The sequence below is a fragment of the Lissotriton helveticus genome, chromosome 11, assembly GCF_964261635.1.
Source record: "Lissotriton helveticus chromosome 11, aLisHel1.1, whole genome shotgun sequence".
NCBI classification, from domain to species: Eukaryota; Metazoa; Chordata; class Amphibia; order Caudata; family Salamandridae; genus Lissotriton; species Lissotriton helveticus.
This window is the reverse complement of record NC_136072.1, coordinates 1,066,813,914-1,066,836,935: the sequence shown is the minus strand read 5'-3', so window position 1 is coordinate 1,066,836,935 and position 23,022 is coordinate 1,066,813,914. Positions and strand designations below refer to the sequence as shown.

The 23,022-nt window shown below is 45.4% G+C and overlaps 1 protein-coding gene across 1 annotated transcript in view; it reads right to left on the bottom strand.

The window, feature by feature from the left end:
* Positions 1-23,022, bottom strand: part of TCTN2 (tectonic family member 2) — a 255,012-nt gene that overhangs the window by 5,394 nt on the left and 226,596 nt on the right. The window contains exons 15-17 of the mRNA XM_078667622.1: positions 14,253-14,403; positions 13,382-13,495; positions 10,233-10,321 (exon numbers count right to left, since the gene is read on the bottom strand). Of these exons, the coding sequence (XP_078523748.1) occupies positions 10,233-10,321; positions 13,382-13,495; positions 14,253-14,403 (354 nt within the window). The remainder of the gene's footprint in view (positions 1-10,232; positions 10,322-13,381; positions 13,496-14,252; positions 14,404-23,022) is intronic.

The window sequence follows — 23,022 nt, the reverse complement described above, 5'->3', positions numbered from 1 at the left end:
ATATAAGAACCTGAACCTTGTCAAGCGAAATTAGGAAGACTTACTTGATAGCGATTGTAGGAAAGTAGGATCTGCTTTTATGGTTACCCCCACTTTTTGCCTGGTGATATACTGTTTCTGACTAGTCTGACTGGTATCCTGCTAATCAGGACCCCAGTCTGTGCTTTCTCCCCTAAATTGGTATGGTAAGTACTTAGGTACATCCCAGATTGGACACTGGTGTACCTTTATCAGTCCCTAGTATATGGTACTAAGGTACCCAGAGCATAGGTACACCAGGGGTCCCCCCCATGGGCTAAAGCATGCATTATGGGGACCACTCAAACTGTAACTACAGGCCTGCCATTGCAGCCTGTGTAAGCTGGTGCTAGCTGGTGACAGACATTTGTTTTCCTATATCTGAGGTAACTGCAATCAAAACATGTAAGTAACCCTTAAAGCAGGCTTTTAAATCCTGAAGGCAGGGTGCTCAGTTCTAAGTGTGAGGGTGCCCCTGCATGAACGGGACACGCATACAACCTTCAAAGTCCATTCTCCCGGGTTGTAAGTGCATCAGCCATTAGGATACATAGAGTGGCCATGCGTCATTACGCGATGACCATCTCTAAACTGGCTGTAACGAACCTTGTCATGTTTGGTATCAAACATGTTGGAATCGGGGCGTGTTCAGCAACATGGCCGAATAGGTTGTGCCTCTGCGGAGCTCCGCTGAGCCAGTATAAATCCGATGATAAAATCCGTCCACAGCCCCGGATATGGACGTTCGGGGCGTCTCCAGTGTCCCTGAAAACACCGAGCACCGATTGCGGCAAGATTGAAGCGGAGCAGAGGCGAAGATCACGGCGATCCGGAGCGCGGTTCCGGGTGACGCTGACTGAGGCCTGCGACGCAAGATGGGGGCGCCCTGAGACGCGGCGCGGAGGGAGAGCCTGGAGGGATCGGGACGCCGGGGGCAGTTGCCGGGAGGAGAGCTGGTGAGTGCAGAGGCGTCGAGGCCGCCCTCCCCCCCCCCCCCCCCCCCCCCGAACACATCCCACGATCCCCCGGGAGGGGTTGCGGTGACCGGAGGAGCCCGCTCGCTCGGGGCAGCGAGACAGACCGAGGAGCGGCGGAGGGGGGGCCACAGCCGGCGGAGGTGCTTGGGTGGAGGCGCCCGCCCCGACGGGCCTTGCTGATCCCGGGCACCTGAAGACACTGAGCGAGGTTGGGCTGCACTGCAGACGGTGGGGCCAGGCCGGAGGACCCACGGGACCCCGCCCCACCGTGCCGCTCCCCAGGTGCCGTGAGGAGATCCATCAGCCTGGCAGACCCTAGGGCTCGTGTCTGGAGGCCCCACTGGGCAGTGAGACTACGAGGCTGACGCCCGGAAGATCCGTGGGAACCTGCCGTGTTGCTCATCCAGGCGGCGTGGGAAGATCCTCCAGCCCGGCGGACTTTGGGACTGGTGATTAGAGGCTCAGTGAGCAGTGAAACTATTCAGACCAGACATTAAAAGAGGTGGGAGCTGCGGTCACGCCATCGGACCCGCGGGGCACCCTCTGACGGGCCCCCCTCTCCCCTCTGAACACTGGCCTCTGGATTACCAGTGGAAGACCACTGTAGACGGCAGGACCCCATAATAACACCTGAGGATCCTCACTCCCCTATCCTAGCCGTAGGGCATCGGTCAGTGCAAGGGATCTGGAGAACTACCAGGGCGCTTAGACACCGGGCCACCCACCAAGGAAGCAGCGGATTGGGGAGGCGCACATTGCTCTACAACCGCTGCCTGACCCATTAAGAACGGGGACCCGGACACACCCCCCCCACCCCGCTGCGACCTGGAAAAAAACAGGTCCTGACGGCAGACGGGTGGGCACATCATGGGTAAGAAGGAGGCGGCTGCTTGGACTCCGAGACAGGGAACACTGGACCGCTACGCCGTGGCTCCTCCTGCTACGGAGTCTGAGGTACAGGGACAGCGCTCGGATACGGAGCTCCTGATGAGTGCCATCCAGGCATCGCGAAATGACATACAGGCGTCCAGGGCTGCCCTGGAAGTAAAGATTGGTGAAGTAGGATCGGAAGTTACTCTACTGCGACAGGATTTCCGTAACTTAACGGAGAGGGTCACCACGGCGGAGACGCGGCTGGGAGAAGCGGAGGATACGCACACCACACTAAAAAGAGACATGGTGTATCTTCAGGCATCCCACAAGCAGCTCCAATGGAAGGTGGATGATGCAGAAAATAGGGCACGCCGCAACAACCTGCGCTTTGTAGGATTTAGAGAAGGAATCGAAGGGAACAGCATGACGGCCTTCCTCCACACATGGCTACAGAAGACTCTCCCGACGGCACGCTTCTCCAGCTGTTTTATCATGGAGAGGGCGCACAGAGCCCTGCTGGCAAAGCCCCCGGAAGGGGCGAGACCCAGACCAGTTATAGCCCGATTCCTGAACTTTGCAGATCGAGATCTCATCCTAAGAGAAGCTCGGAAGATGGGTGAAATACGGTTTGAGAACACGACAATTATGATCTTCCCGGATTACAGTCAAGAAGTCCAGAAATAGAGGTGCTCCTTCGACACGGTGAAGGCAAAACTGCGGGACTTAAAAATACAATATAGTTGCTCTTCCCTGCAAAACTAAAAGTCATTTACAAGGAAAAGTCGTACTTCTTTATGCACCCTGACGACGCGTGGCAGTGGCTGGAGGAGCGGCCCCCGCGGCAAGGACAGTTGGCAGAAAGGCGGGAGATGCCGGATAAGCCGCGGCCCGCGGAGACCGCATGGGGCCTACCGAAGTCACAGAGGTCGAGGGGCTCGAGGGGGCGCAAGAGGCTGACGGCGACCCCATATACGAAGATGACTCAGACCACCGGCTTGCGGAGACACTCGCCTTCTCCAGAGGCCAGGGGTAATGATGGCTCCAGATTTCGCTGCTTGCAACGGTCTACCCGCTCAGACGGTGAGGAGGGCGCAGTTGGAAACACTTCTGAGGAAGAAGACAATGACCTGCAGTCCATGCATCCGTTAGTCGCAGAGATCCATGAAATGGAACAGGACCCAGCCGGCGGAAACGGGACCTCACGGGACGCTACCCAAGACTCTCATTCGTGACTGTGGGGCAATATGACATACAGTTTCTGGCTCGGCTGGAAAGCACGCAAGTTGATAACCCCCTTTACAAACTTTTTTGGTTTAAGTAGTGTGATGTATTTTGCATTTCTATATTCCTTTTGGGTGAAAGGGAATTTTGATTGCTCTCGGACTACTGTCCGGCTGATAGGGGGCTAGGGGATCGTTGGGGTGGGCGATAGACCTTCTCTACCCGAGAGTCCCGGACGGTGCTGGTAGCAGAAAAGGGGCTGGCGGGAGGGGGAGGTGGGGTGGGGGGGAAGAGAGGGGAGGTTTTTGCAGTTCTATGGTTGTGGGTTTTTGGGTAATTAAAGCGGGTGGGACAAGGGAGGGGGGAGTGTTGGGGAGAGGGGGATTTGTTAAGCCTGACATGTTGAGCATACACACACATGGCCCATCAACCCTGAGTACAGGACAATGGCCTCGATTGACCCATAATGCACGACATGGCAAGGGATAACAGAGAAGGGGAGAGCAGGGCACCAAGCGAGCTTCGGGTACTCACCTGGAATGTCAATGGCCTGGGCTGTAAGGTCAAACGAGGGTTAGTAAATACCTACGTGAAGAGATCTGGGGCTGAGGTGATATTGCTGCAGGAGACGCATTTACGGGGCACAAACTGCTCCTTCTTGGCACGTGGGCAATATAAAGTATTGGCACATGCAGGTTTCACGTCCGGCTCGAGAGGAGTCGCGATCCTAATTAAAAAGTATCCACCCATACGTATAGTACAGACCGGGGTAGACCCACTAGGGACATACCTGGGGGTACGGGGCCATTGGAATAGGAAGGAATACACGTTCATATCATCTTATGCCCCCCCCAAACTCCAGGCAGCTACACTTAAGGGAGTAGGTGACATACGTCTTAACACGTCGGACACGATCCAAGTATTGGGAGGGGACTTCAATGACGTGATGGACCCAGGGACAGACAGGACAGGGGTTAGGGACAGGACCGCTGGTCAGACTCTGTTGGCTGCCACGATGGAAACTGTAGGCCGGATAGACACATGGCGATGGCTGCATCCAGACAGGAGGGAATATTCCTTTTACTCGGGGGTGCATAAAGTATACTCCCGCCTTGACTATATATTCATGGCCAGACAGGCGCTGTGCACCAAAGACGTAGCGGAATACCGGGCACGGGGCAGCTCGGACCACTCACCCCTACTACTCAAGGTGGGAGGACGGAGAACGGAGCGACACAAGGTACCACGACTGGCGGCATGAGACCTCCAAAATGCCGACATACTGAGAGGCTTACGTGCCGACTTGAAGGTGTATGTAGCAGAAAATGAGGGGACAGTGGACTCCAGAGTGACGCTGTGGGAGGCGCTCAAAGTCGTAATGCGAGATAGGGTTCAAGCTCGATTGGCGGAGGATAAGAGAAAAGTGCACGCAGAGGTACTGGCCTTGGAAGCCCAGATCATTGCTTTAGAGCAGGAGCACTTGATCACTAGAGACCCAGAAACGCTCAGACGACTGTCAGACATACGGGTCCAATACAAGCACCTGGTAACGGGTGAGGCAAAGGCTCAGGCCCTGGCAACCCTGCACCGCCTCTATGATGTGGGTGATAAGTCAGGGCGACTCCTGGCGTGGCTGAGCAAGAAAGAGAGAGATGCGCGATGGGTTGAGACAGTGAGAGATAGCCAGGGAGGGTGGGCCAGAACGGATGACCAGATAGCCAAAGCGTTTGCAGACTATTATGGGGCCTTTTATGATGCCAGGTCATTAGGATCAAAGGACGACGTCATGCAATACATGGCACATATCGACCTTCCAGTCTTGGAAGTCGCAGAGCAACGGGACCTTGAGGTGGACATATCCTTAGAAGAGGTTAGACAGACCCTCCTGGATTTTCGCGATTTCGCGGTTTGTCGCGAGATCGGCACTTTTGTAAAAATGCCGCGATTTTTACAAAACTGCCGCAAAATCGGTATGTCCTGTGGGGTGTGATTAATAAGGTCAGACACAAATTGAGACTAGTTCGGACTGGAAGCCAAAACATAGATAGTGGCCTCCAAGGACCAACAGATCACTTTGTCTGTGATCCTTGTTTCAATATAATTAACATATTTTTAAAAGGCAGACTGTTTGTATTAAAGGCAACTGATCTGTGTTTAAAAAAAGTTTTCTTTCTTTTTGAAATTTGAAAGATGGCTTCTCTCCTACAGCCTTTTTTTACATTCACAATAAATGTGAATGGGTTACCACTCCAGGTCGGCAACTTTTGAGTGCTTTGCTGTGGAATTCTATTGCAAAACATTCATTACCTTGCATGAAGGCTTGATATTTGGAAGGGAAGCCTATAACATGCCCCTTACAAATACCGCATCGGTATGGGGTCACAATCCTATTTTAGGGGTCATTAAAAGTCTACTGATTTGTAAAATGGAATTAGTTCATTAAAAAAAAAACATTTATATGGTCGCATTTCCAAATTAGATTTTTTTTTTAAACTTAATTTTTCAGTTTTATAGAACAATACAGCAAGGTAGAAGACAAAGTGCACATAGTACAATTATAGCATTACAGCATACATTTCCCAGTACATTGAGCACACAGTACCCCACAGGACACAGTCACGCTCACACTGCATGAATGCTACTTACCACTTATTAAGGAATTCGTAGTGTACCAGCTTAAAGCAGGCATTACACAAGAATGAGTGCGTTAGTTTGCTTACCTGTGCCCAGTACCCTTCATCCAACAGGGTGTCTAAGTCTAAGTCCCATGCTATGCAGGTCTTGGACTGTGTCCGAGCCGAATCCGCATGCATGGCCCTGCATAGCAATGCTATTAGGTGGCATCCTGAACCGCAGGTTAGTAGGACCCCTAGCGTTTGTGAGGAGGTGGGTACTGCAGGGTAAGTTGTCCAGGTAAACGTGGCTATTTCAGCCAGGCCAGCATGGTGCAAGAAAAGACATGGGTTGAGTGTGAATTCTTGACGAACCCCCTCAAAGGAGATTAATATCTCTCCAGAGTGTAAGTATCCAAGGTGAGCTCACCCACCCTCCTGCCACACCTGAGAGGACATGTTGTTCATTAACTGCCTAATCAATTTAAACATCATACCCCAAGTTTTCTGTGGAATAGAGCCCGTTGCAGAAGAGTTTGAGAAAATTGGGTTAGGGCGGTTTGTCGGACAATATAAAGAAGTTTCTTTGATGTCCCTGCACACTCCACCAATGAGTCTGGTAGCTGTACTGCTGCAACTCTACCCGTTAATAGCAGTTTCTCAAAGTTCGCTCCATGGTCCAGCTATCTGGCCGCATGTTGAAGGTGTGTGGTGTGATTATACAGGTCAAGGAGTGGAACATCAAGTACCCATCTTCAAATCTTTTAGTCAGCATCATCATGGCCACTCTAATGCATCGGCCCGCCCATAGGGGTGAGATAAGAATGAAATCAAACTGCTTAAACATCGTGGTTGGGAGAGGGCAAGGCGGGTTCTGCAGCATATACAAACATCTTGGTAGCAGTACCATTTTGTCTATTGCCATCCTGCCTATTAAAGAGAGCAGCAGCGTGTTTCAAAAGGCCACTGGGGACCTCAATGCCTCTAAGACCCTGCCTATGTTGAGACGATTTTGTAGTGATCTTGCGTGTGCTACTTGATTCCTTAAATGTCTAAATTGCATCAATTCCCAGCGCAATCTCCCTTGATGTGAAGGAGTCACTTCCCTGCATCTGCAGGCACTGCAACAAAGCTGGCTGGTCTGCTGATCCCGAGATCCCATGGAATACGAAAGGCTCAGCAACACAGGTGGTGGTTCTTCATATCCCTCGAGGCCTGCCCTGTCCTCTCACAAAGTTTGAGGCCATTATCCCTCATAGGAGCCGTAGGAACTGAACCCTTGTGCACAGTGTCAACTTGTTGTTGCAAAGGCTTGTTGGCTTCCTTCCTCCAAGATCTTCGGGCTCCAAGAAGTTCCAACCTCAAGCATTATGTTCATGAATGTGCATCCTACTTCTCCCTAGGGACAGCAGAGAGCACCAGGACACCCTCGGGTAACAGATGCGCTTTACAAATTAATTAACATAACATAACATCTCCAGTGACCAAGATCTTCATCCTCACCACAACACTTGCATCGTGGACCTGCATCTTTGGTGAGCTGCTAGAGGTCCTCTTGCGACTCCAGTGCCTCCGGCCTGTGGGTTCTCTTGAAGGTCTTCTTTGATTTATGCAGGCTCCCCCGATTGTTGGGGGCCTGCCCTGACTCCCCTGCTTGTGGTGGGTCACCTGGACCTTGCTGGTTATGACACTGCACTTTCTTCTCTTTCCACATTGTTTGTAGTTGCCACGGCTTGTTGGTCATCTCAACGGACACTGACCCCTCAACTCTCGACATCCGACGTGGGACATCTCGTGGATGGCTCCTGGTCTTACACAGCATCACCTGGAACTCACAGCTGCAGCTCCAAGGTCACAGTCATCTCTCCTGCAACACTCGACATTGGTGGGCATTCCTCCTCCGTGCCTCTTGGTCACTCCTGAGTGGCATAGACTCTGTCCCCTCTGCTTGCAGGTACTTCTAATCCTGAATCCACCTTTGGGTTCCACCGGACACTTTCACGTTCTCCAGCAGCGGCATCTTCCTAAAGTCTCCCTTTGAGTTTGACGGTGGTTTCCGATGCCACTTCACATCTATGCATCCGGCTTCCCTGGTGTAGGTATCCTGGTTCCTGGGGTATCCACGTGTGAAGTGGCTCTCCAACCTTCTGTCTTCCACTGGGTTTCTTCAGGGTCCCCCGAGAAGGGTACTTCTTCTTTAAAATTGCAACAGCGACTTACCCATTGACTTGTATTGAGCCTGCGGTCGTGTTCCCACTCTGCACACGGCCTCCGTGGGGTTCTTGGTTACTTACCTCGGGTGATTCCTTGGGACACCGGCACTTCTCCGTCTTCTGGGTACAGTCTTGACTCGAGTCGTGTTTCGTATACCACTATTTTAGTATTTGGTTTGGTCTTCCCCTGGTTACCACTGTGTATTTGTGCTACTTACCTGTTTCTATTGAAAAGTATTGTGTGCATTGTGTATATCTCCCGCTAGGAAATATCTGTGTTATTGGGGGCCTTATAATAAATACCTATTTTTATAAATACATTGTGTGGTTCTTTTTCACTTCATCTATACCTATAAGATTGTGTTCTGGTACAACAAGCTGCTTTACACTCCTTCTGGGCTAAGCCTGAAGGCTGATCTCCACAGCTACCACTTGGATAGCTTTCTAAAGTTGTCTAAGACCCCTAAAATCACCATAAGGGTTGTCTGGATCTGTACACGGTGCCCACTAACATAAGTGTGCACCATATACTAAGCCAGCTTCTCACAGCGATATAACTGACCGTGATTGGGAGAAGATTTTATGATACACTAAAACTGTGATAAGAAACCTGCGCAACCTTTCAGCGGTGCAAGCCAAAACAGATGCCAGACCTTCTGTGCCTTGGATGGTAATTCTCTACCAGTTAAACACCAGAATGAGGGAAACAAGATAAACTGATAGCTTGGTGCTAACGAATAAGCCATATGAAGTAGACTGCACGAGAAACTAACTTCGATCATACAGTATGTCACAAGCACACAGTATCCGCAGAGATAATCTATGATTGTCCGCATACTCCCAAGCACCCGCCCCGGATAGAAGTTCCAGAGAATCTGATTGTGTGCTCGGCCGTGTATTATGGCTAGATGTGGCTCTGATTAATGTTGTTCTTGTTATATTGTTTGTTCAATTGCTGACCATCACCTTTTGTATAAGGTGCTCATTGTAACGAACACCACCTATTGTGTAACAGCTGTGATAATGTTATACCATTGGTTATATGGACGCTGAAATGAGATGGGAACAATAGACTACACTGTACTCCTTGATGTGTGAAACTCATATAACCTACACAAATTTAAATTGCCAATAAACATATACAAACAAAAAAATAGCAGGAGAAGAAAATTTATAGGAAAATACTTATGCCGGAATGTTTGACTGGAGATAAAAGTCTGTCAATATTACACAACAGAGATGGTAAACTTAGAATTTTGCAAACTCTTGACAGAAAAGCTGCGGTTAGCCCTAACTCAAGGTAAAACAGACCCTATTTCCGAGAGTGTTATCCTATTTTGATCACTATTTGTTTTTAATATGCAGGTTCCTGACAAATTAATACAATTGCTTGCAAAAAAAAGGACTGAATCAAACACTGCAACTGATTACAAATAAATACGAGAGAACACACCCATGGGCTGCTTAAAGCTCTCCACTGACTGCCTGCAGCTCGGCAGATGCATCATTTTTTAGGTCTTGCCTAGACATCACATGCACTATTTTTTCAAGACCTTTTATCTTCCAACAGTGGGCTCAGAGGCTGCCCATTGCTTACCACTGGTTGGATTTACTGCCATTCTTATTACCTTGCTTCTTAGTGGTCAGCTGGCGCATACTTCCATGCAATTTGCATGTCTGTCACTCTCCTGGAGCATGGACGTATTACTTATGTCCTTCCACTGCTCATTTCTTCTCTATAATGCGTATTTTTGAGCTCTCTCCCATATTTACTTGCCCACCTCAATTTTCCTACTGCCCGCCGACCATCCACTGTCCATCTGATGTCCCTGAGCCCCTTCCTCTCACCCACCATTGTCTCCATCATATCCTCCTTCCCACAGAGGAGGCTCCCACCCCATCCTTCCTCCATGTTGCCCCATACCCCTCTTCCTCCCTCCCTCCCTCTATCCATCCATCCACCCATCCATCCATCCATCCATCCATCCATCCATGTTGCCGCCTGCTACCTCCCTCCCTAGGTGTTGCCTCCTGCCCTGCAATAAACAAAAAAAAAGCACTATTCCGCAGCCAGCACATTTTTCCCCCATACCCTCACATGTCTGTATTGCACCCCCCGCCCCCACATGCGCCCTCCTTCCCTCTCTCCGTATTTCCTTCTGCTCGCCCGTCCCACTAGCATAATAAATAAGTTTTTTAAAAAGCACTGACACAGGCCAGTTCTGGCTGCGTCATAGCGTTAATGGAACTATTTTAGCTCATGCTTACACTTTTGATTATGAAAGCGCAAGGATACCAATGTTGAGTCTGTTACTTACCTGTGTAATACTGTGTCATAGGATAAGCAAGTTGTGGCCAGCACACCTCGTTTCGATCACAGTCATATTCTGTGTAGTTTAGCTGGAAACTGTAAACAGAAAATACGAGAAGGTGGGCTAGCTGCCTAGTTGGCATTGATATAATAAAGAACAGGCAAACTGCATGTATACTACATCAACCATCTAAAGTTTAATAACTGTATACTGTAAAGCGCTCTGATACCATTGTGGGTCATGTTCGTGCTACATAAAACTTTATAAATAAAATAAATAAACTGTGATTTTCAATGTTTCAACAGGTAAAATATTTGGAATGTTAATATGGTGTCATTCGGATGGGAGATCTTAGTGGAGTCTTAACAAGCCACTGTGACTGCTCTCTAAATTAATTCCTGAATGAGTGTATTAGAATTTGGATTAACTGTGTGACCCAAGAGGTAGTCAGGGAACCTTGACAGAAATTTGATCAACAAATATTGATTTAGGGTGGGTGTTCTTGGGTTCTAGAAGCGGTAGATTTGTATAGTATATGCATTTGGAAATCTTTAAAACCAGACAATGAGCGAGCCTTGATGGACCTGTGTTGGAACATCCCTATTCATATCGTTCTCCAGAACTAACCATGCTGCTCCAAGTCAAGTAGGACATTTCTAGTGATGTCTAAAGTCGAGATACCATTTCTCTATTTATCCTGTGTATATACACATTGTTCTGTACCATCTCACACTCTCTGTGTTTTTATATTTGTCACGTTGTGTCGCCATATGTCCATTTCATAAGGAATGGGTCCAAGCCAGAGTTTTATCATATCCACTGGTAGATATGAACACACAAGTATTCTAAAAGGGAGTCAATTACATATTCAGTGTTTATCCTGGAAATCTGTCATTAATCTATTCCTCATGGACCAACAACGGACACCGCTGTAGCTAATTTGAGGTAATCAAGTTTATTAAACACAAATTCCCTCTCCAGTTTTAACACCTTTCGGAATACACCTTCGACCCTCTCTAAATTGACTTTGCACATTGGACTAGAATGTATGCTACCAATTGTGCGAACATCCCTCCAGCTTTCTAAAGACAAAATATAGCCTAAAATGTTCTTAAAATCTGACAACAGAATTTTTCAGAGCTGTTTCCAATCTACCACCAACTTGTAAGTGGCCCCAGATGCTCAGACCCTCATGCAGCTGACAGGTCTCAAACAATATATACCCTAACTTGGTGTCTCCGTTCACAACCACTGCACTCATTTGCCCTCAATGCCTTTTGTTGTTTGCTCTACCTTTCATCTACATGTGCCTTTTCTCCATCATTTTGCTGTGCTGAAAGCCACCACTGCAGTGGGTATATAGTGGACATCCAGTTGGATGTTTGTGTAGAGACCAAAGATGGTCTCTGCATATAGCCTTAAATTCCTTGGTAGGTAGCATCTGGAGGCTTCGAGTTCCGCAGAAAACGTGAGCTATTATCGCTCTCAAACTCGACAGCCACATGCTAAATTCATATAGGTTCAATTTGCCGTGTGCGATATACAATAAAACAGGTGCTTCGTTAGGAAACCCAGTTTACTCCAGCTGGAGTCCCAACCATAAGCATCTTATCTACAAACAGACATGATTAACCATTATGCCACTTATGAATGCATGGAACTACACAGACAAATTTAGTCCCAATGCACCTCCATTTATAAGTACTGCACTACCAATCACTCAACAAGCTCCTCGCAGTTTCCAACCTGCCTCACACCTGAAGGATGTCGAACTTGTCCGCCAGTCGTCAGTCTTAAACAATCTAAGAAGTGTGAGCTAACCACAACACTGTTCTGCCCTGAATCACTAAGGGCCAGATGTAGGTAATCCCAGATTACCGATTCTTAAATACCGAATCATACCGATTCGGTATTTAAGAACAGGCAAATGGGATGTAGGTAATTTTTCTTAAAAAATTACCGAATCGGTAAGTTTCGGTAATTACCGAATCGGTATTAACCGATTCGGTAATTGCCATTCATTCCTATGGGCCTGAAGGCCCATAGGAATGAATGTCAATTGTCCAATCGGTAAATACCGATTCGGTAATTGTGGGAAACATTGAAGGGTGGCAGGGTGTCACTTTGACACCCTGTTGCACCCCTCAATTGTGTATGGGTGCACATGTTGCAGACATACATGCCCTAAGGGCATGTATGTCTGCAACATGGCACTGTTGGAAAAGCAAAAAAAAAGCTTTTTCAAAGGTTTTCATTATTTACCACCAACTTGTAGTTGGTGGTAAATAACGAATCCTAAAATGGGGAAATCACTCATTTGAGTGCTCCCTACATATCAGGATTTTACCGAATCGGTATTTAAGAATTCGGTAATTTACCGATTCATTAAATTACTGATTCGGTAAATTACCGAATCCTTCTTTTTTAGCCTCCTACATCTGGAAAGCCTATTACCGGTCGGTAACTTCCACATTGTACATGGCTCTCCTGAATTTACCAACACAGTTGTCTGATTAGTTAATGACAGCATGCTCACATATGACTTTCTCCAGCATTATGGAAACCTTGTTTGGTGAATGGACATGGCTGGCTGCAGGTGTTACCATAATCTTATTAAGCCATTTAAAATTCTACTACCCAATATGTTCCCTCATCCACAACTTGTGACTTTGCAATCTTAAGCGGCACTCTCCTCAACCAATTCCTCTGTAGCTCATCTATGACCCCTTAGGTGGGAGAGTGATACGGACAACCATCCAGTCAAAACATTACAGATTGTAGAATGCCAGACTATGCAGAACCTAGACATCCCCACAACCCATTTCTTCACACACACTGGGTGGTACATGCGGTTCTTTGATTTTGAAAGAGGCCACCAGATGAAGATCATGCACTCAACTGTAGGAGAGGTACTTTTGAACAATACCTCTCAGGATTTGCAACTCTTTGATAACTAATGTGTTCACAAGCTTTCAGGATTTCCCACATTTTACTGACTCTCTTATAAAACATGTACGGTATCACTGTACTGTTAGGTGCTATGTTTTGCATAATACCATAAGGAAGACACTTTAGACACCAAGACATACAGGATAGCAAGCATTGCTTTCCCTATTGCAATCATATATTTGAGTCCAGAGAAATATGGTTTTCACCTTGTTATTGCAGACTGTTGCACTGCAGGTACTTTGAGGAACTGGACTGAAGCGCTGATTGGAAAAGAAAAATTTGTACAGGAATCTCCACAATTCAAAGTAACTGTTGAAAAGCTGAAGGAAAAGGTTTTTGAATGTTATTAATAAATGTTAGCCACACCTGGTATCATGCACAGCCCTAAAATGCATAACAAATGAGGTGATATATCATTACATGTCGTGACATATCATTACAAGTCAGTTTGTGGGCATTTGTCTCTTTCATTTTCTTTACACTGACATTGGTGTTTAGAGTTTTGTGAAGAAAAAAACCCTGAAATATATATTTCAGTTTCTACTAGATTATAAGGTGTTGAAACAATAAATATGATATTCTAAAGCTAAAAATCAGAGTAGGTTTGCCTTCCACCTTTCTAAAATTGAAGCTCAGCAAAGCTACAAATTGTGATAAGTCATCTCCTGCATAATTTGGCACATTTGGCATTATTGAACTACTGTGGGCACAGGCCTTGTGTCTGACTACTCAGTCAAAAACCTATTTCCACCTGTAGTCAATCAAATCAGAATTAAACGCAACTAAGAAGTGAGGCATGCAGTAGATCTGAAATGGGCAAAGCCACGGAATGCCCTTCACCAGTTAGAATAACCTGTAAGTGCCAATGGGAAACCAAAGCACATTCCTTTAATGCATTCTGAGAACGAGAAAGCTTGGGTGACCCTCTATAGAGCTCTAAAAATAGAAAGGGCATGTTTCCCTTAATATTTTCAGAGAAAGCCACCCATACTAAATGAAGTCCTAATTCCGAGTGTGAGGTGAAAGGGTCATGGGCGGGTCCTACCAAAAGCTGAAGATTCTTATTTATATACCTACTTGATTTTTACTGCGAGTATTGCTTGCTGTGGAATCCCTTCTACTGCACCAATATTGGCAATGATGATTTGTATATTCATGTTGGCAGGAACACTCAAACAGAGACCACTGACATTTCCAAAATTTATGCCAGTTTTATTGGGCTGTGCGTCTGAATATAAAAGTATTACGTTAGTGATTATATTTCATTTGTGGTATTACATAGAACAATATTTAGCACTCCCGTTTAAATTTCATAAATTATTTACTTTTCACTTATTAAATTTGGTGCTATTCCATATCTGGTTAAGTCCAACACATACCCTCAATACTGAAGGATTCACTAACAGACTTCATCACACACATTTATCCCTGAACGATTGTCCTAAGCCTTTGATAGTTTATTTCTTGACACCATAACACTTAAGAATAAGATTTTGAGAAAAAAATAAACACTCCTCATTGTTAAAGTTCAGCACTACCAATGTACGAAGTACAATAACTCACAAAGGTCTTCTTCAACACATGTATCTAAACTCACTCTCTCCATCTTCTCATTTCAAACATATTCCCATGTTTGTTTCCCTACAATCAAAAATTGTCACACATGGTTATGTCCACTGTTAGCTTCACCATCACCATCGGTCAGAATTACAATTACAAGCACACACAACATCCATAAACTTTAAACATCCCCCGTCCCAGTTACAACTGCACCATCCACAATACCACCACCACAATGTCAACTTTTTAAGTATTCAACATTTTGTTTGCATTTTACAAACTCTGGAAGATATGGGTACTCAAACATTTATGAATACAAGTGCTGACTGTAAGGGAAGGGATATGCCATCAAATTTATTATATACACATCCCCTTAATGAGAATGTAATTTACAAAGGTTAAGAACATTGAAGAAAAAGAATGAACAATCTTGCAAGAATCTTGCATTGCCTTGTATTTTAAATAAACTCGCTAACATTTCCCTGCTTGTGTGACTTATTAGACAGCAGATGATGGAGATAATTGGTGGTTGGGGAACTCAGCATGTTCTGTATTTAACTAGAAGTATGCATCTTTCTCGATTATGTACATAGATATGTACAGACTGAAAAAGGAAGCATACCTTTACCCACTGTATTTATACGTACTTATTTGAAATATGTGTACATAAAACAATATTCAGAAAACAAGCTCCCGATACACCCAAAAGCATAACAATGAAAAAAAATGTTTACTCAGGATAATTTGCACTAAATAGGTGTGTAATACAATTCCATCCAACGTGTTTCGGCCTGTACACCTTGACCACAGGCTGAAATGCGTCAGATGGTATCACCTATTCAATGCAAACTGTTCTGAGTGAGGACTTTTCATTTTTAGACTTAAAAATATGACTAAAATAAAAAATGAAATACACATATATATATACTATGTATAAAATATATAGGATAAAGATGCCATTAAGTGACTATCTCGGTCTTCAAGGGATACATTTTTCTCTTTGTGTCCTCTAAATTATACACATATAGGTCATCAATTTTAATTAATAAAATTAGATTCAGCCATCGACAGTACCGTAATGGAGAGGCCCACACACACACACAGTACACCCACCTCTGAAGATCCCTTGCTACTTCGAAAAACACCTGCTTGCATTTCTCATTGGATACAATGTCCATGAAAGACACATATCTCGATCATGGGGATGAGGAGTAAGGCCCCCTCCTCCAGCAGCTCTCCATAATCCTGGTGAAATGTAGGATAGATACCGCATTTGAGGAAAGCTAAGGTTGACAAGAGTGGTACATCTGAGTTATTTTGGGAATGTCCTTCAAGGATGTTTGAGTGAGAAAAATAGTAAAAAGGTTTTTCTATGTGGTGGGCAGTGAGGTAGAACTATCATAGAGACAGAATTCACCCCTATGGTTCAGTGAGAAGGGAGAACAATAAAAAGGAAGAGGTCAACTATTGTTACTTTTGTGTAGAAAGGGAAAATGATAATCTGAAAATGTTCCTTGTGGTTGTGCAGGTAATGTTACTGTCAAGGGTGGGTAATAGAATACCCTGCTCTCTGGTGTTAGCCAAGTCCAGTTTGGTTCCTCGCAAGGCCTTGTTCAGTGTTGCTGATGAGTTATCAGTGGGATCTTTACATTCTTGTCATTATAATTTATAGGTCCTATATCCGTCCCTCAGCCCCCATTGCGCCACCAGAAAGCCCCATACACTTAATGATCTTCTGATTAAGGAGACCTCCAGAGGCATCTGCAGCAGAAAGGTATCCCTGGTGTGGGTCCCATAAGCCAATTAGCCACAATGTTCATGACAACCTTGTACCAAATAATTCCAATGAATCACCACAAAAGATCAAATACCTGATTCAATCCTTTGTTTTGGGGATTGGATCTTTACCACATCAATTAGCTATTCTTCCCTTACCCAATATAGTGCAATGGCAACTAATCACCTCGAAGAAGCTGGGGTTTTCTTAACACATACCAGCAGCACCAATAAATGGGATGGGGCAATGTGCGTATCCATCCTGGCAGTCAACATCCAAAAGATTAGCATCCATGCCGCATCATGTAACAAATCTGCCTCCAAGTGGTGGCATGGGGAGCAGCTTGGTTCCACAGCCAGACCAAAGGACTTCAGTTGGAGCAGTATAGTCTATGTGGCTATTTATGGAGTAGTGATATTTGCCTACTATTTAAGGAGATATGCCTTATTTGGGAAAAACAAGAATTCAATCTCTAACCCTTTAAGGACATCCCTAGATCCATGTTTCAGTGTTCCAAGTAGCCCCATACCAACAGCACGCCTCGATGTGTAAGCAATTATCACATGCGTGAAATCAAACAAGTATTGCCGCTCCTTCAGGAAGGAGGGGTAGTTTTTCTGCGGAGTGTGCATAATTCAACAATATAAGAAACATCTAATACTGTTGTATCTGCTAGCATTTTAAAATGGGCCAGAGTTTAGAACTGCCCATCATGATATAAATCTCCTAGCCTAAGCAGCTCCATGTGTTTCAGTTGATGCTGGAATTTGTGCCTACTAGTGACCTTCAAACAGGGACTTTCTACCAGAGACAAAGCCAGGGAAGAGAGCACTGGAGACTCAACACACACCACTAGCCGATGCAAGGTCCACAATATGCATGGCACTGTATTTACACATGTAGAGTGAAGGTTTAGGCATGGGCTACCCCAATATGATATTCAGACAGCAAGGAGCTACCACCTTAGACTCTACTGCAACGTGCAGCAAAGGGTATGCTCATGATACCAGTGATGGAATTGTTTCTTACCTGTAACTCCAGTTCTCTCATAGGGGAATTTCTATAATACTGCTAAGCACTGAATAGTACTGCCCACGTGCAGGGACCCCGGAGCACTTTTTCACAATATATCTTCTTACATGTAGATGTTCGCCTTTCTTCAAAAAGTCCAGCAGAGTCACTTCAGGAAGAAAAATATGATGCAGCCTATTAGGATAGGCAACAATGGCCCAAGTCTTTATCTTGTATTTAGAAAAGGGGCCAGAAGACTTGTGTACGAGTATAGTTTCATGATGTTTTAATATAAAAGTATAAATCTCATTCACAAACCCTTTTTTAAGGGAGTCAGGAGAAGGAGTGTAGGACAGTGTAGCCCCATACGCTGCCATTATATCAGTTAAAAATAAAGGCTGTGCCTTTAAGAACCCAGTATATCATCATGCTGAACAAGTGACAGTTGGTTCAGTTCTTTTTATGAGGCGATGCGTGAATCAAATGCATGTCCCCTGATTGCTTAGGTCTATAATGGATGTTCGCCTAAAAGAACTAGAGTTACAGGTGAGAAACTATTCCTTCTCTCGTAGGGGATTTGCATGTATAGTCAAAAGCTCTGAATAGAGGAGCAAGCCCATCCATACTAAGAGTGGTGGAGAAGAAAGAGAATGAACCAAGGTAGCCATCTAAGCGAAGAGATTTCGGAGGAAGGCGTGTGGTACTTCAGCGTCTGCACTCGCATCGGAGTCTAGGCAGTAATGCTTGGAGAATGTATCAACAGATTGCCACGTGGCTGCTTTGCAGATATCCGGAATAGGGATATTTCTCAATAAAGCAGCAGTAGCTGCTTTACCTCTAGTAGAGTGTGCTTTTGGTTTAGCTGATATTGATTTGTAAGCTTTCTGAAAGCATATTAAGATACAGGAAACTATCTATCTCGGACGGACAGGACCATTGTTGATAAACAGTCAGTTCGATCTGCGGATGTCTCGTGTCTTATCAAGATAAAACTTCAAGACTCTTCCCACATCTATAGAATGAAGAGATCTCTCAGCTGGAGTAGAGGGATTCTGAAAGAATGTTGCTAATGATATTGTCTAAATAACATGGAAATCCAAAATAAAGTTAGGGAGGAATTTCGGGTGAGTTCTCATAACCACTTTGCTAGAGTGAAAAACAGTGTTTGGTTCATGAGAGTATAATGCTTGGATTTCGCTAATCCTGCAAGCTTATGTGATTGCCACAAGAAAAGCAGGTTTCCATGATAGATGTTGAAGAGATGCCTTATATATGGGCCTCTTTTAGGATGTCCATGCAGTTTTGTAGCAGATTCAAGAGTTCATACTGTACTAGCGCAGGAGCCATGCTACCAAATTCAAAGATGAGAGATGGGGATGTGGATGTGGAGATGTACCATCTGGTCTCTGAACTTAGCAGGTCTTGTCAAGGCAGCTTGAGATGTGGCTGATCGGATCAGTCAAGAAGGTCCGTGAACCACCATTGATGTGGCCAATCAGGAGCTATTAGGATCATCTTGGCTCTCGAGTGGGACAAATTGATGAGGACTGATGGTATCAGGAGAATTGGTACAAGGGCAAAGAGAAATGTGCCGAACCAGTGGTTCCATAGGGCATTTTCCAGTGTCCCTGGCTGGAAGTACCTCGAGGCAAAGCTTTGGCATTTTTTGTTTTCTGCGGTAGTGAAAAAGTCAATGGCTGGAGTGCCCCACAGTTTGAAGATGTTTTGAACGACGTCATCGTGTAAGACCCACTCTGTATTTTCTTGCAGAAGTCTGCGGAGATAGTCTGCCTGAGCATTTTGGACACCTGGAAGGTGAGTTGCTGTTATAGTTAGGTCCTTGGCTAGGAGTCATTTCCAGATAGTTTGAGCCTCGTTTGAAAAGGGTCTGTACCTTATCACTCCCTGCTTGTTGAGGAGGCAACAACATCATCTTCAGCGACACCGCGCAACTTTCCGTGGCCGTATCACTACTGCGTACACTTCAACATCAACAAACCCACGCCCCCAAAATGACGACGCGTTCTTCACAAAGGAACTGGAAAAAATCACCAAGGAACAGCTCAACCACACCCTCAACAACGACGCCCCCACCACCTCGACCGACGCCAACCTCGCAGCCAAGGACGGATAAGGTTGTTGGTGCTGTTGCTGTCCACCACCTTGTTGGCGCCCCTGATACCACTGAGGGGGTTGAACCCTCTGCGAATAAAAACAGTGTTGGTAGGGCGGGAAAGATTTTCTCTGCTCTCTGTGTCTAAACAAACTGACTTTAGTCTCCATTTCCGATTTCAATCTTCATTCGTGCCATCTCATCATCTGTGCGGCTTCTGAATGGGGTACTAGAGGAAAATGGGAGGTTTAAAATTCTCTATTGAGACTCAGGCTAAATGGAAGTAAGGAGGAGTAAAGAGTGCCTCCAGGGAGCAACTCCATGGCTGTACTCATGTGCCACTATTAAGGAAGAGTCGGTGGTGGTGCTAATAACCTGATTGAAAACCATTAACTCTTCGTTAAGGATTTCTATAAAGTCGACTCTTTTATCTCTGGGAAGATGTTCTGAAAACTGTTGCATGGATTCCCATATTGCCCAGTCATACCTTCCTAGAAGGAAGTGGTTGCACTGGCTGCTTTAATGATGGTTGCTGCCGTATTGAAGACTTTACGACCCACGGAGTACAACTAACAACTCTCCTAATCATTAGGCACTGTAGAAGTAGCAGTAGTGGCATGTTGTTTCTTTGCCGCTACTACGCTGAGTCTGGTGTTGGGTTAGTATTGAGAAAGGCAGAATCTTAGTTAAGAAAAGAGACCTGGCACTAGCAGAAGCAATGGTTTTGATGCTGACCTGTGTTGAAGAGTCTCAAATATTACTAATGACGTGGGAGTTGGGTTCGACATAGCAATACTAAGTCTTGCAGCTCCCCTTACCAAGACCTCTTGGAATGTGTTAATGTCCACCACTGGTGATTGCATGGAGGCGGGGGAGGAGAAAGAGTTAGAGAGTAGCGCCGAGTAGACCTGGAAGATAAATCTGTAATGTGATGTCTTGAACAAGACTGCCGTGGAGAATGATGGGAGCGCCTAGAAGATGGAGGGGACAGCCTTGAGCTTTCGAGGTGAGCGCCTTGACCAAGGACGGTGGCGCCTGGAATGATGGCATAATCTGGACTGTGATATGTGCCTCGAAGTGACTGGTGCCAGTGGAGGTGTTGGAGGAGGTGATGGTGGTAGAGGCAGAGGAGGAGGAGGAAGAGGTGGTGGAAGAGGAGGAGGTGCTGGAGGAGAACGTGGTTCGACCCTTAAGAAGGGGAGTATGTCCTGGAGTACTCTGAATCTGGAGCGGAGTAAACGCGTTTCATCTTCTTTCTTTGGACTCCTGTAGCCTTGAAGACGATGAAACACGTGTTGGCTGTGGCTGTTTCAACTGACACACAAGAAAACGGGTATAAAACGAAAAAAAGAACCAGACGAAATTGCTTCAAGAATTTTATTGCATATAATTTAGTGCTTTTTTCAGAATAGGGAAACCAGTTTATAATTTGATGTGTGCTGGGGACTTAAGTATACTATGTACAGAGTTGAGGCTCGAAAGTTGTAGAGTTTTTGTGGTTCTCTACACCCTTTAGCACAAACACCCAGTGTTATTCTACTAAGAGGCGCCATAATCCTATTTATAGTACCACGTTTGTAAAGTTTTGAAGACGTCGAAAGCGTTTGACGTCGACGTGTTGTCAACAGTGATCTTCGACGGCAACTTGACGTTGGTATGGATCTTGACATCCATCTGGATCTCAACGGTGACCATCGTCGGAGCCTGGTAGTCGATGGGCTTCTTGATGTTGCACGAGGCTTGCGTGTCGACTGAGATGTCGATATACCTGGTCTCAGAGCTGATCTGTGGCGCTTCCTCAAAATCGAATGTTGGATTGACAGCGAACAGGTAGGAATTGTACCTATCCTCGACATCGTTCCTCTGGATGTCGACCAGGACAGTTGCGTTTTTCTGTAGTTTTCTTCCTAGCACGCCATCCAGAGATAGGTGACAGAGCCCTGGTAGAGGACTGACCCTCTCTTCGCCCCGAGGTCCCACCTTCCGACTGAGTCTGTTGTCTTCTCCGCTCCTCAGTGCCATGAAGGCAAATTTTCTCCCTGTCCTTAAGGGTGCATTTTGAGAAGTTCCTGCAGTTGTGACAAGATTCAGGAACAGGACTCTCTGGGAGGCAGATAATACACACCTCATGAGGGTCTGTTTTAGCCTTTTTCTCCCACAGGCTGGGCATTTGACAAACAAAGAATGCATTATCCAGTCAAAATTCATCTATGTCATGTCAGAAAAAACTGAAAAAGACAGGGAGAGACTTAATATGTTGAGTGAAATGGTTGTCAACGAGTTTTAGTTGAAAATTCTGAAGAAAAAAAGCAGTGAGTGGCGGAGCTCAAAGCTCTGAGGTCCTGTCAGCAGGAGCCGGAAAAAAGAACTGAGGCAACTGTTACCTGCTCAGTATGATGGGGTACTTGGGGTTACTGGGTTCTTTTTAACTTAAAATGGCAGCTTATGGGGCTATACTGTCCTACACTCCTTCATCTCCTTACTCTATCAAACAAGCATTTGCAATGCAATAGGTCTCGCATTATAAAAGTTTGAGCTATTGGCAATGCTAATAATAATGCAACACCAATAGCTCAAACATTCAGTAATGCCAGACCTATTGCATTGCAAATGATTGGTTTGTCTTAAAATGGAAGATGGATTTAATGAATTTGCGAGATGTGTAAAACTGAACTTGTAGCCTATGGTGTTTCACCCTATAGATTATATATGATAAAATAACTCCTTATAGCAATACAGAGTGGCAGGTCACCATTATCTGTAATAAATTAGCAGGTCTAAGGGTAGCACGTACCGAAGGGAGGGAAGGGGAGGGGGGAAGGCTTTCTCTGAAGGATTCGCGTTCAGTGCCATCGTCATTTTACAAACGTGAGGGCATTTTCATGCGTGATTTACAAAGTTTATTGTAGCGTGCTTTTATAACTATAATTAATTGAAAAGGTTGTGGCATTATGTCAGAGCTGCTGACTTCAAAACTGGGGAAAAATACATTTTAAAAAATTAACTTTTACTGTCCTTCATTAGACCCTTTTCTTTTCTTGGGGCTATAAACCAATGAACTGATTCTGAAGTACAAATTCCAATGTGCCGGTTGGCAGCCGACAGAAGTACGACCAGTTAGGAGTTATTAAAAGCCAAGAGTATTCTGACGAGCAGCCACAAAGTCAGAGGCACGAGGGATGTAGCTCTTGTGCACGGACAGCAAGGGCTTTTCTGAAACTTTAGGATTGTGCTTTTAGGTTTATGTCCGCTGTCCTTCTCAAAATGTCCAATAAACATTTAAATGAAAAACTAGGAATTCATGTGAATAAATATATATACGTTTGGCTTTAGAAACCTGTTTAAATCACATTGCTGAGCCCCCCCCCCTAATGATGGGGTGCTCC